Source organism: Helicoverpa armigera, chromosome 9 (assembly GCF_030705265.1).
Source record: "Helicoverpa armigera isolate CAAS_96S chromosome 9, ASM3070526v1, whole genome shotgun sequence".
Classification (NCBI taxonomy): Eukaryota; Metazoa; Arthropoda; class Insecta; order Lepidoptera; family Noctuidae; genus Helicoverpa; species Helicoverpa armigera.
In genome coordinates this window covers 11,453,824-11,467,947 of record NC_087128.1, presented here as the reverse complement: position 1 = coordinate 11,467,947, position 14,124 = coordinate 11,453,824, and the positions used below count along the sequence as shown (strand labels likewise).

The 14,124-nt window shown below is 35.3% G+C and overlaps 1 protein-coding gene across 5 annotated transcripts in view; it reads right to left on the bottom strand.

Annotated features, from left to right (window-relative positions):
• Window positions 1-14,124, bottom strand: part of LOC110369723 (protein outspread) — a 252,489-nt gene that overhangs the window by 147,320 nt on the left and 91,045 nt on the right. For all 5 annotated transcript variants that reach the window (XM_064036195.1, XM_064036199.1, XM_064036196.1 and 2 more), the window contains exon 2: window positions 8,537-8,617. In XM_064036195.1, the coding sequence (XP_063892265.1) occupies window positions 8,537-8,617 (81 nt within the window). The remainder of the gene's footprint in view (window positions 1-8,536; window positions 8,618-14,124) is intronic.

Genomic DNA, 14,124 nt, shown 5'->3' with positions numbered 1-14,124 from the left:
GTCGGTCCTGCGCCTGATCTCTCTCCGGTCGTGTCGGGTTTGCCGTCCCATCGGGTTATGAGAGTGAAAGGAATAGGGAGTGCACCTGTGTCTGCGCAAATGCTTGTGCACTATAATATGTCCTGCGCAATTGGCTGATCTCCTTAAATGAGAACAGCCGCCGTAGCCGATAATCGGCTAGGAGGACATCATCAATTAGTATTATTCTATTTATGATGAATTTAACGTAACTTCAAGTTTATAATGATGGTGGCTATTCTCTCTAAGCTAGGCTAGCTAGCTGCGAAGACATAGGTATTAGATATAGTGCACAAGCATTTGCGTGGACACAGGTGCACTCTCTATTCCCTCAATATCATGAACAGTATACGTAGATATGTTCTGGACAATTTTAGCAGCATTTCACTTAGATAGCTTATAACGACTGGTACAGGGTACATTTTTGAAACTTTTAACACCTTTATACCTTATTTTCGATCTACATTGACACCACTATCGTCCCATACAATCGTAAGATACCATAGACCAGTTAGTTAGTTCTCGATCTAGACCTGTCTGGTTTCCCATAAATAAATAGTAGATCGATACAAATTATACTAGCGTGGTTGCTTCATAACGCCCGACCAGATAACGTTGATAGGATAGTGGTCTTGAACAAGCTACGCTATGGTAGGCTACGCGATCAAAAGCCTAAAGTGCATGGCGTTATAAGCTTCGTGATAGAACTTGACTAAAACATCGCTTAAATCCGCAACTCCTCTTAGATAAAGTTGAAAACATGCTGAAGCATAATTCTGAACTCAAAGACTTAATAAACTGAACTGGATCTTCATGGTACACACATTTTTTCTATTTTGCTCCTTTTTCCGTGGAAATCAAAGAAGAGAAAAATATTACGGTTGATCTTTATGCCCACTATTTTTATTTTAGTATCGAAGTGGTCCCTGAAACTCCGAATTTGATAATTTATCCTCTGGGTTGACGAGGTCAGATAGGCAGTCATTCCTTGTACTCTGCTGCTGATATCCGACCCTTACATAAGTTGTGAGAAGGCTCGGGAGATAAAAATATAGCTTAGCTCAACCATCAGTGGAGGCAGTTCCTCACAAAACCGTGTAGTGAGCACACCACTCCTTAGTTGCCCAACAGTTGTACTTCGCAAAATAAGCACAATTTTAATATCATAACCCTTGCTCGTGACTAGAACGTGCAATCCTTAACTCTGTCCCTTTCTGCAGTATTGGGAATGACAAAGACAGCTGTATTAGATAATATTTCGTTCTCATATTTAGGCGTTTAAGTTCTCGTTATGATTTTAAATGTTTTGTTAGACTGTTTGGCTTGTGAGGAATTTGTCTTGATGATTTAATGATCTTGAGAAGTCTTGGGTTCAATATCCGGATCTCACAATCATTTGCCTAGCCTTTTCCTAACTTTGTTTATGTCGGCCTCTCGAGTAACCAGTTACAGATGAGTGCCAGTGTTTTGCCTGTAGTAGATAGATAGATAGATAGATATTCTTTATTAGGTACACCAATTTTACATTTTTGTCTTAAACTAGGTAGTTAAAGTGGGTGACATAATGGGCCGTCTTATCGCTAAGAGCCAACTCTTCCAGACAACCTTAGGATGGATTGAGACAAGAAGGAAAAGATTATATGGTAGGCAGTAAAACAGTGTGCACACTTGCTCCTGCAACTTGTGTACCTATAATAATATTGCTGTCACTATCTAAATTCCTCAACATAAGCTACACTGTAGGTAGATCTTGGTTAAACTGGATTTGTCCGACTTTTCCGGCTAATTTATTTTATAAATGGTATTTTTTCTTAAGCTCTTGTTAGCTACTTAAATATACCCATGAAGTGATAAAAATAAGGTAAACCTCCTTAATATGTGGTACGTGACATATCACTGAATTTCGAAGGCTGTACATCCACCTCTCCCTCAGGGTCGCGGGTTCGATTACCGCGCAACGAATATTTACCTGACCTCAAGATATTTGTTCCCAATTCTTATGTGATGTTTGTGAATTGTTGTGTATTTGTAAAGTTTTTAAATAAACCGTAAAATTTATTTTCATCCTTCTGAAATCACATAGAGTTAATATCCTTTTTTGTATGCGGATAGGTCAAATATCAAAGCAACTTACTTCAGAGCGGTAGACATTAAATGGTCTTGATATCTAGACTTCGACATATATCGCGACATATAAGCGATAAAATCTGACTTGTAGTTAGATGTAAATCAACAGTTAAAGTATAATAATAAAACAAAAGAAGTACAAAAGATAATCTAGACAATATACAATAAAAAAAGAACTCAAATCATAGTTAGCATTCGTACGATATCGATTCAAAGTTTGATTGACTTTGCAGTATAATTGGGCAATGCCTTGAAAGATACTGCAGCTTATACAGTTATATTAAGATAACAATACGTTTTTAGGCTTCAGTATCCACATATCCTATTATCAAGATTTCGCTGTCTGTCTCTCACCAGGCTGTTTCTCATGAACCATGATAGCAAGACAGCCGAAATTTTCATGATGTATTTATAGCAAATAATAAAAACTATAATAAAATAAGTATAGTAGGGGCTCCTATACATCAAACGCGATTTTTTGTACGGAACCCTTCGTGCTCTAGACCAACTTGCACTTGGCCGGTTTTTTTGATTCATTTATTATTTAACGTCTTGTTATAAAGGAGTTTGGGCAGGAGTGAAAAGTAACTAAAACCACAAGCTATTTTAATTTTTTATATTTTATAACAATACAATGGTCTTTGGTCACAGAAGTCAAGTGGCTCAAGCGAACTGTAACGCACGAACTGGCATAACCCGAAAAAATATAAAAAAGATAACTTTTATAATATTGTCCATTACATAACTACAAAGCAATAAGCATTACATTTTAACAATAAAAATATTCGACAGGAAATGTAAGTATTGTAGCAGTAAGTTATTATTCTTGAGTTTTTGCCGATTGTATTCATAACCTAACAATAATATGCAAGTATTTTCAAAAAAAAATTACAATATTAAAATTGTAGACAGATTTATTTTCAGAAATAATTTAATCAATAACTGAATCTGACTCCTACATGATGTCTTTCACCAGATAATACCTCTATATACTGGAGTTTAATATGCATTTAAAGTGCATCATATGAATACAATGTAATGCATATGTTACGGGTAATGCTAGAAGCTAGAGTAAACCTAGGTTTACCCGGGTTGACTTAGTATTACCCAAGCTTCTTGGGTAAAGTCCGAATAATGAGTAAAATAAATAATAATTCGGGGTTTACCCATGCTCTAGGTCTATGCACCTAGGTCTACCCAACTCTGACAGGGTAATGTTAGGTGTTGCGTAATTTTCGAGCCCGTGGCGTAATTCTAGGACGAACGTGGTACTATTGAGGAAATGTTCTCAAGGAATCACTTTTCTGTGTGTCATGATAAACTGATTGATATTGAAATTATACCACCAGAAAAAAAAGCTTACGAGAGGTTGCAAATTACACAGTCGAGGAGGCCGGGGTTATAAAAAGTGTAATTGCAAAACAAAATGAGCTACAAAGAAGTGTGCATGCAAATCTACAGGAAAAATGTGAAATTCTAAATGTCACAGCAGTTTATGTTGCTCAAATAAATAATCTCAATTTGAACAACAACAACCGTTATTAGTTTTTTTTCTATTAAAGCTATTAAGTTTATGCTCTTCCAGCAATTACGATCGCCTTTGTATGTTCTTTAAATGATAATTGTTTAAAATGACCTTGGATTTTCATTTCACTAATTAAGTAGACAAATTTTTAACATTACCCAGTCAGAGTTGGGTAGACCTAGGTGAGCATGGGTAAACCCCGAATTAAAATTTATTTTAATATTTATTCGGACTTTACCCAAGAAGCTTGGGTAATACTAAGTCAACCCGGGTAAACCTAGGTTTACTCCACCTTCTAGCATTACCCGTAACACATACACACACGTCGGGATGCACTTCGCTTATCAACAATCTCAAACAAGGATTTCAACTTAAAATATGACGTTTTAATTAACACTGCGTCAAAAAAATCAACCTCTAACTTAGCCTTTTTATCTGTCGACCACTTAACAGCCTGTGTTCGCTACTTTATAAAGAAAAAATAATAAAAAAATATCCAGTAGGATGAGGCGGCTAATTAAGTATCTTTTAAAGAGGAATAAATTCATTGATAAAACATCCAGAATCTTAATAAAGACAAATGTAATTAAATGTGTTAAAATGGCTGGGAACTTTGCAAGACATTTTTATATTCTTTTTCCCATTTTCAATGCGATACTTCGTTACTTTCGCAGCTGTTTGGTACTAATAAGATTTTATTAACATATCGTGAATACTATTTATGTAAATTTAAAAAATGAAAGGCAATAAATACACTATTAATAAAAAATGAAGGCTAGCTAAAAATACTACTCACAAATAAATAAATTAAAGAAAAACATTCGTAGCACAAGATTTTTTCCGCGTTCGTTTCTCGGTACAATTCTGAACAGTTACTTACATAAAAATAAAAAGATACACAATCTATTATACTTAATGACTCGGACCTTTTGAACCTGTGTATGCAGTTATTAACTATTATTCTAAACTACTGAATTATTATAAAAACAGAGGCAGTATAACAAAGGAAGTTGTTATTAAAAATCACTTAGACGAACAAACCAACAGATGTTTTGTAATGGAAAAATTTGTTTCGGAGTGATCCAGTCGCTACTGTAAATAAGCACTGTAAAAACTATGAGAAATAAAATAATCACGGCACAGTGTCCTTTTATTTTTATTCAAAAATAGTCTCCAGAATTTTTCAATTTTATACTTGGGTGGTTTTCTCATGAGGGTCGACGAAATTGGATAAATGAAAAAAGTTTTGAATTTTAGGACTTCGGATGGGCTTTTGACTGGGTGGATTAAAATCTTGTCTACAACAAAGTTAGCCTTTTGATAATTTTATTTGATTTTTAATTGATATTTCATTAAGACTGCCTACCTCTCTAATGTTAAGAAGTAGTAATTTAGTAAAAAAAAACATAACCCCTAATACATTTCCTACTGAAATGTTATCAGCTTAGCGGCTTTTAGAAAACGAGTTCCAATGTATCAGAGGTACCAATACCTAATAGTTTTTTTTTTGTTTCCAACATCCTTTGTAAGGCACAGTTATAAACTCCTCACCTTCCTGTGACCTCAAAGGTACAAACGTCTGTTTCCGTTCCTATTGGTCAATTATATTCTTGCAAATTATTATCCGACCTCCAGCTGTTAGGATACAATCAAGTAAATAATTGGCTCGAATTATATAATTTTGGATATCCTGATTAGTTTTTAGGATATTATTTAGGATAGGATTATTGTGTAAAAAAATATTACTTAATGATTTCTGAAAATATAGATACTGAAATATCTATATTTTAGTTAGATTGTTTGTCCGAATGGGACTACCTAGATACCATTTTATATTCGTCCAATTTGACCACCAGGAGCAACTATTGAAAAATGTCTATATAAAATGGTCACCTATCCATTATCTTACCGCCTTTAAACCAACTTTGCAAGAGCGAAACCTTTAACACACTCGTACTTTTATTTAATTTGTCGACAGACGAACACTGTCACTTAAAAAGTGCATTTCTTAAACAATAATTAAATTGCAAATAGACTTGCAATTGCAGCCGTGCAAATAAATAGCTAATTATTTCTACAAGCTTTTCGAAAATATCATTTAGTATACTGATGTAATCTCAGTTTCCTGGGTGGATAAAAATGGAGTAAAAATAATATCTAAGCAATGCTTTCTACAGTCAGTCGTGCGTGCGATCCGCACTACTTGACAACCACAGACTTAGGAAGTGTAGAAGGCACACTTCTTATAACAAAATGTTGGTTATTAGACGTAATATCACTTCTAGTAGCAAAACCTTTGTTATTAGATGTAATATGTGTGTTGTGTTTGGCCCTTGGCCAGTAATAGATTGTAAGGGAATTATTTTACACATAATGCAGCTGGAATTCGAAAAATAGTGAATTTTTGTTTCTTGTTCATAGTTTTTTAACAGTTTTCTAAGGCTTTAGTTGCTTTTGACTCCAAAAATAGAGAAATATCGGTTGAGTTCACTATACATATATAAGTGACACCACCAATCTAGCTTCTATAGTCCATTTTCTAATTACAAATATACTCGTATCATGATTTCTGTACCCTCTATATCTTTGTTACACCTACAGCTGTGGTTGCGACTAAATCCCGCAATCGAAATGGCTAGAATGTCTATGACATGAATAATATCATTTTAAGTACCCCACTGTTGTTACAGTAGAAATAATTTATTTTTGTATAATTATATGGGTAAATTATCATGCGGGGTAACTTGTTACTAATCAATTGGCCTTAGACGGTGTTTAATTTAAAAAAATAAATACAATTGCATATTAAGCAATGCTAGACGCAGTAGCCTGTGATAAATATAACTGTAGAAGGCTCTGTATTTCATAAACATTCGAATAATTTAAATATAATTTTTCATAGAGATTCTGACGCTGTTCAGCGAAATTCTAAAATCAGACTGTCCCTTTATCAAAGTAAAACAAAAACGAATCTAATTTTATGAGCTCTCAATAAAACCCAGCAACAATGTTTCGGAGGTAACCCCTCACAACCTTTTTTAAAAACGCGTCCATATTAGACCCTAATCGGGTTTCGCAGAACATCCATATATTTATGGGCCTCGTAAACACTATTATCCTTAGCCCATGGCGAGGAAGGCAGTATTATAAAGTGTGTGGCATTTTTCAAATGTTACCCTTTCTGTAGGCTATTTTTTTGAAATTTTGTAGTTACGTTTGTTCTAGACCTGGAGAGACTGGCTTTAAAGGCGTTTTAGGGTTGAGTGCAAATCTTCAGAATGATTCTTTAAAATGGTCTAATTTTTAAGAGATAAATAAATAAAAATAACGCAAAGATTAAAGCCAATAAACATATCTCTGATCTAAAATCTTTATCAATAATTATCGTCTGATCTCCAAAATTATATTTAACGAACCTTGATGGTTCGTTAAAACATTACAATATCAAAATCAACTAATAACGAAAGTTCTCAAAACTCGATATCGTTCTGGTAAAACGACCTCCTGGTGTACCTACATGAGAAAATAATTAATATTGCACAATTGACAGGACCGTTATGATAAATTGTCGGAAATAATCAGGCTATATTGAAGTGTGCACTGCATCTTAAGTTAATACTAAATCAAAATCATTATTATCAAATACCAGTTTCATATTCTAAGACAGTGCAGGGAAATTGTATGAAAAACAAGTCGAAAGCAGAAGCTATCATAGTCATTACTCATCATGACATAAACCGGTTTGGAAACTAGAAGTACCCTGGTACCCACATTTGCCTTCATAAACTAATCAGTCAGACAAGCTGCATTCAAGAGCTTCTTATTACAAATTGCGACGTCCATAAAACAAATGCAAAACACAAATCTTACTGGCCATTCCGAAAACGGAACGACCAATCACCAACCCGAATATTAGACGTACTAAAATACGATGCATACGCAACCATTGTTGACTTTTTGGTCGTTTCGTTTAAGTCAGGTACGAATGGCACGGTCGATAAGAATGCAATGAAATATTATTATTATGCAAACAAAAAAAGAAGTCTCAAAACGTGAATCTCTTGAGATTACGATAAAGTCCCGGCAGGGGGCTGCGTCTTGGCGCCAAAAAGTGTCAAAAAACATGGCGGCGGTTTTTTAAGGCGCGAATTTAAGTTGGCAGAATATTATTAATCACGGGAGATTCGCGTTATCAATTCGCTTGGCGGGACACGAGGTGAATGATCAATATTTTTCGGTTTTAGCGCTCGCACTAATGAAATGACAGCGATAAGCTCTGTGATTATTTGGAAGTAAGATATGAAGCAAGGCAGCAAAGACTCAATCTTGAACCAGCAATAATTATAACAAGAAGTATTTTAAATAAACGTCCCATCATACTAAGTTCACAAGACTTTGCAAATAAATCATATAGTGGCTTTCCTTCATTCCCACACGAAGTAAACAAAACACCATTACATATTCACAATTCCCATAAGCCAAAACAATGGGGTCCACACATAACAGTATTTTATGAAAATCACTTCGGGAAAGTAATTAGAGGGCAAGGACTTGCGCAGGCGCATCGGGGAACAATCGAACTGTGACAACTGGCGTGATTAGCATGTGGAGTGAGGGTGTGGTGGTATCGAGGTCAGGTATGGCTGCAGAGTGATTACTGATATTGGAGTCAGATTGCAGACTTGGTGTAATTGTTTTCATTTTGATGGGGCAGAAAATGGAGATGATGTGTTTGTTAAAACTAATAATACAGATACAGAAAATATTAAATGTCATAGGTATGTAGATAAACTTAAAATTACATTGTTTCCCTTTCTCTATAACATCATAGAATCATCTATGATGAAGAATAAAGAAATCTCTTACCTTTGTTCTGTAGAGCGGATTGGAGAAGTCCCACCCTGGAGCCACGAACAGATACCCACATTTTGATATCTTTCGGCTTGCCTGTTGACAAACAAATGTCTCCGTTAAAACATATTCTTCGTCATAAGAATTTGACAACAGTTCAAAGGAAGGTCTAGAAATGTTTAAAAAATATTGAAAATGACGGTGACGACTATAATCATAATGATTTTAATGTTTTAATTTTTATTACAAATAGCAAAACTTCTGTTGATGCTTCTGTCAGCAGTTGCAACATTACAACAACAAAAAACACAACTGAATCAAAATACAATTTGAATGCGCAATAATGCAACTACGAAATCTTCATAAAAGTTTACGACATCGAAGACATTTTTAAGGATCACGATATAATTTTTTGCCCAAAGTCTGCATCTTAGAATTTGATTAAACGATTTAGTAATCTGATGCTTCGGAAATCCTAAGAGGATTTAAGCATTTATCGATAAATTGCGAATTTGACACCCTTGCAATTTAGTGTATTATAATAAGAATAAATCTTTGAGCTTCGGAACCCAAAAGTTCTTGTTGCTTTTTGATGGATTCAAGAATCCGTTCTGACATAATCGGATTCTTGGTAATCTTGTCGGGTATCTATCGGCTACAAATTATAGTCATATTTTTTGTGTGTCTTCCTGTTCGTATAAGTATGATTTATGAGGCAGGTAGGTAACTTATTTCTTTAAATATATACGAAGTCTGATCGATGCCTACATTCGCTTGCTGCTGAAAGGAAAATAACTCCATAGCTATGTACTTATTCCGTGTTTATTAATAGCAAAACGACTGAACTCATTTACATGATACTTTCTTCATTATTCCGCAAGGACGATAGCACCCATATTCTATTTTAACAAGCAGTAAATAACTTCGATAAAAACAATAAAAAATTCAAACTTGGTGCTTCAGCGTCTACTGTATCTATTTTACAACTGAGCGTAAAAATGTCAACAGATTAGAATGGAGTATGGACACCACATTATAATAACGATAATGTTAGAAAACTGGCGACTGGAATAATCCTAAGAATATTAACAAGGTCTTGTAACACCTGCACGTAGTAAATTAAGTAAACGAAGTAAAAGTAATGCTTGAAATAATTTAAGAGATGCATCTCGTAGATTCGCTGCGAGATGACATGGAAATTGAATTCTAATCTTTACTCTTAGTAGAAGAACTAAAAGACATAAAAATAAAAGCGACAGTAAAATTAAAAGACTTATGTAGTAAGCTGAATAGAAAATGAATCAAACGATCAAGTTTCTAACATCCAGTAAAGACTGACCAGGGTCAATGATAAACAGGAGAATACATTAGATCTGGTAGCAGATAACATCGGATTTCGAAAATCTGTTTTCTCCAAGGGTTGCGGAGGTCATGAAGGAAAGTGGGTTGCTGGTCATGCACTTGCTAATGGCCATGCAACCTGAACGGTCAGACCTTGGTGATGGAGGTGGGAAAATTGTAGACAGAACAATGAATTCCGTTGATAGATAACATTGATTTGTGAAATTAATATTTTCTGGGATTTTAATGGTGACAGTTGGTTTGATGAAGAGTAGTTTTCACACTATCTAGTAGTAGGCTGGTTTTGATATTATATTTGAGTATCATTTTTTATTGGCGGTGGTAACTTGAATGATTTGGGATTGATTAACGAAATTAACAGAAGCGATAAATTGATTAGTCATTTCCTTCACGGTTGCCACAAATATCGGAAGGAAAGCAGTTTAGTCCTATTATGGAAATCAAACAACTTAATTTGCCATTTTGTATGCGATGAAGATTTCATTTGTAAACGCCATCTTGCGTAATACTGTTTCATCCGAAGCGTTGTTTATATCAACAACATGATTTCCTATGGATATAATGTTAATTTCTAGGTTATTAGTATCTAAATTATACTGCTTATAATATATTAACATCAATTTATCATCTTAACTTTCTTGATGATGTGGGAAAGAGCTAAAAGGATTAACCTCATGCATCGTTAGTTAGTTGTATTTTATTTTTATTCTCGTTATGAGTGAGAGGCAGTATTATATTAGCATTTTGTATGTCTGTTTGTTTATTCTTTCGCACAGCCTAACCTGCTGAATCAATATGGGAAATTGTGATTTCTTCGATTATGTGACTATATATGCGATACATAGGTATATTACTTTAAGAGGAATCAACTTTCAACGCACGTTTCTCAATAAACTTTATGATCGTAGTGTCACTATCCTGAACAGTATAGTCACTTGTTATCTCAGCAAAAATAGTCTGAACGAAGCACAACCTAGACATTTTTTACTCAAAATCCAAAGCATTAAAGAATGAACGCTTAAAAAAACGTTTCTAGCTTGCCAGAAAACCGTGAAGTTATGCCAATCAAAGTCATTAAGTAAGCAACAAAGTTATCTAAATCAAGGTACCTACGTTTTGGCGATGTCACCGGGTTCAATGACCTCTTACGTAGTCTACAGTTAGTTTCTTGCGTGGTTCGTTTTGAATTTGCAACGATTTCGTTTTTTTCTTCAATGGTGCGTGCGCGCATTTCATTTTTAATTGCAATGATATTTTATTTTAGAGTTTTGATGAGTGGGGATTATCTAACAATAGTGGTGTTCCCAGAGGTTCTGCCATTTCCCGCAGCCGGATAAAAGTACCCTATGCATTTTCTCAGGCTACAGACTATCTGAGCACTTCATTTTGATCGGTCCAGTTTTGGTGTGAAAGCGCGGCAGATAGGCAGAGTTACTTAACTTTTTATTAATAAGGACGAAAGACAGCATAATTTACGTTTAATCCTTACTTAAAATTCCCCAACTTCATATACCTAGATGAAAAGTACTAGCACCAGTATGTATGCCAAGCCCACATGTCACCAACACCGTTATGACATTCACAATACGAATCTAAGCGTATCGAATGACAGCCGAGCCGTTAGATCGTAGACCGGCGCAGGAGTCGCAAATTGAAAATTATTATTGTTATTGTTAGTTTGAGTTGTGTAGCAGTTATGAGCTTTTATAGATGGTCTATCTCATGATAGCGGGTGAGGTTTACTTGTGTGTGTAAATGTTCTAGCAATAAGCACATTGTCTTTGCTTGCTCTGGCGGTTGGACCACTACTGGGTGCTTCCAAGCTTAGACAATGTGCAAGCTTAGACATTCAGGCATGTATGATTCACCCGCTTTCATGATATACAATATCTATATTTACTACTACAGTGAAATTATTCAGTGTTAGCTTTTTATCGTGGTCCAAAAGACCTTGTACCTGTCTGTCTCTTAAGTTGTTTTCATCTGCATACCGATCTTTAGAAGTATGTTCTTATTATACGTCTAGGAGCATAACAAAATCAGGATTTTTATTTAAATATTACTCTCTTCTGTTTATATTACAAGTTGATCAGCAATTACATTAAGTTTATTTACTTCTGATTTTTACACACTAGTACCTTCCTACACTACTTAAAAGTTTAACATGACCAGACGTCTTGAAACACCATTAACCACTGCATTACATTACATCATGGCCACACCATCAACAGGCAGTTAAACCCACCATTCCGTTTTATAGGTATTAGACCCACTGACCATAAAATTTACCATACAAATCTTATGTTGTGGGCCATATTCGTAACACCATATAGGGTTTAATATCCTAGTTTAGTATTGCGTGGAATGGCTTGTGTTTTAAGGTTATAAAATCTTGTTTTTTTTACTTAAAGGCCTAATGGTATGGCTAAGGTATGTGACTTGTCACTATCTCCAACGTACGATAGTATAAAAAAAACTTTTTAGTTCTTAATTTTTCTTTCATTCTTTTTCGTTAATTCGTCGATAGTTTTGATATCAAAGATGTCCATTTTAGAATTACTGCTATCAAGACTATTTTTCAACAGCAAACAGAAAAGACTAGACATTATAAAAGTAAGAATATTAATGCTTAAAAACCTCATCCCATCATCTTCGATCCCCATGACCCATCCCCATAACATACGACTGTCACCGAACAAACGGATTATTACATCACAATTTTAAAACTCCCATAAAATCATAAAGTTATAACCAAATCGTTTAATTTATGGCGGTTTGTACCAAAAACCTATTATGTTACCATTAAAGCTACCGTGTATTAGAGGTAGTTCATAAATATCATAAATTTGTCGCGTGACAACCATAAAACCACTGAAACATGGGATAGCTATGGTATTATTTATGGTGATCCCTTGGTAGTGGTGATCAAGTCATAGGTGATAGCGAGGTTTCCTTTCTATAATGTTATAACATTCTTCGAGACTCAGAAGGCACGTTTAATTGGTGACTGGCATTTAAACATCTTTGGCAGTCGTAACGGGTCTACAAAAGCCAGAAGCCTGACAACCGGTCTTTCCAGGAGATATCAGATAGCCCGGGTAACTAGGTTGAAGAGGTCAGTTAAGCAGTCATCCATGTAAAACACGGAACACAGTTGCATCCCGTAAGACTATAAGACGACTCCAATATAGAGAAGAGGCTAGGCAGATGAAGACACAAAAAAAAAATGCAATAATTACCAAAATATTATTACCTCTCTCATTTTTATCGGAAGGAAATCGCTTCAGCGTCAATCTTTTACACCAGCCACAGATATAAAATACTATCCTAAAATGCCCCGTCTAATACCTTTATAAACCGAAATTATGTTGACATGTCAGTTCATGAAGTCTATGGTACTGGCTCTAATACGAAACAGATGTCTGTTGGGTTGTGGTGGGGGTCAGGACAGAAGTGTTAGAATGTGCCTATTATAATTTGTATGATCTTTTTAAGATGAAGAGTTTGTTTGTTAGAAGTTAATTTCAGGAACTACAGGATGTTGAAAAGGTCAGTGTTAACCCATTTTTCCATGGGGGCTACAGCCTAATGTGGTAGTAGGACGCGGTGGAAGCCTCTAGAGGAAGCTAGTATAAGCTAAGATTTAAGGAAATTAAGCAGTGAGCCCACTGTCACGAAGCAGTGACGCATAAAAGCCTTTGGAAGTGTGGACGCCGAAGAGCGATTGGATAATCAGAATCGAGTTGACGATAATTGTCAATTTCCTATATTCGAGTCAAACCCTGTTATTAATTTTAATCAACACGCAAACCTGCTAATTGGCTTCCCTATAGGTATTTACATAAAAGTTATAATATTTCAAAGCTGCTCAACCAATCATTTGTAATTTCCTGATTAATTAAGTTATTTTCTTGGTATGCGTTTAATAACAACGACAACTATTATCAGAATCGCAGTAACTATCTATGCTAATAGGATTAACTAACAAGACTTTAAATCGCAAAGCAAAGAAACATTTCAAACAAAATACTTGTGAACGGAGCCGACCAAACATGGCGTTCATTATCGCGAGCGATCGCATGCGCATGCGCGCATTGCGCGGCCACGATTACTTTCCGAAAGTGTAAATAATTCGAATTACAATAATCGATAGTTTCTCAAGTCGGTCGGTAGATGGAGGTCGTGCGCAGTGGCGCGGCGGAGGGGGTCGTGAGAACTGGGCGACTTGCACTTTCGTCGGC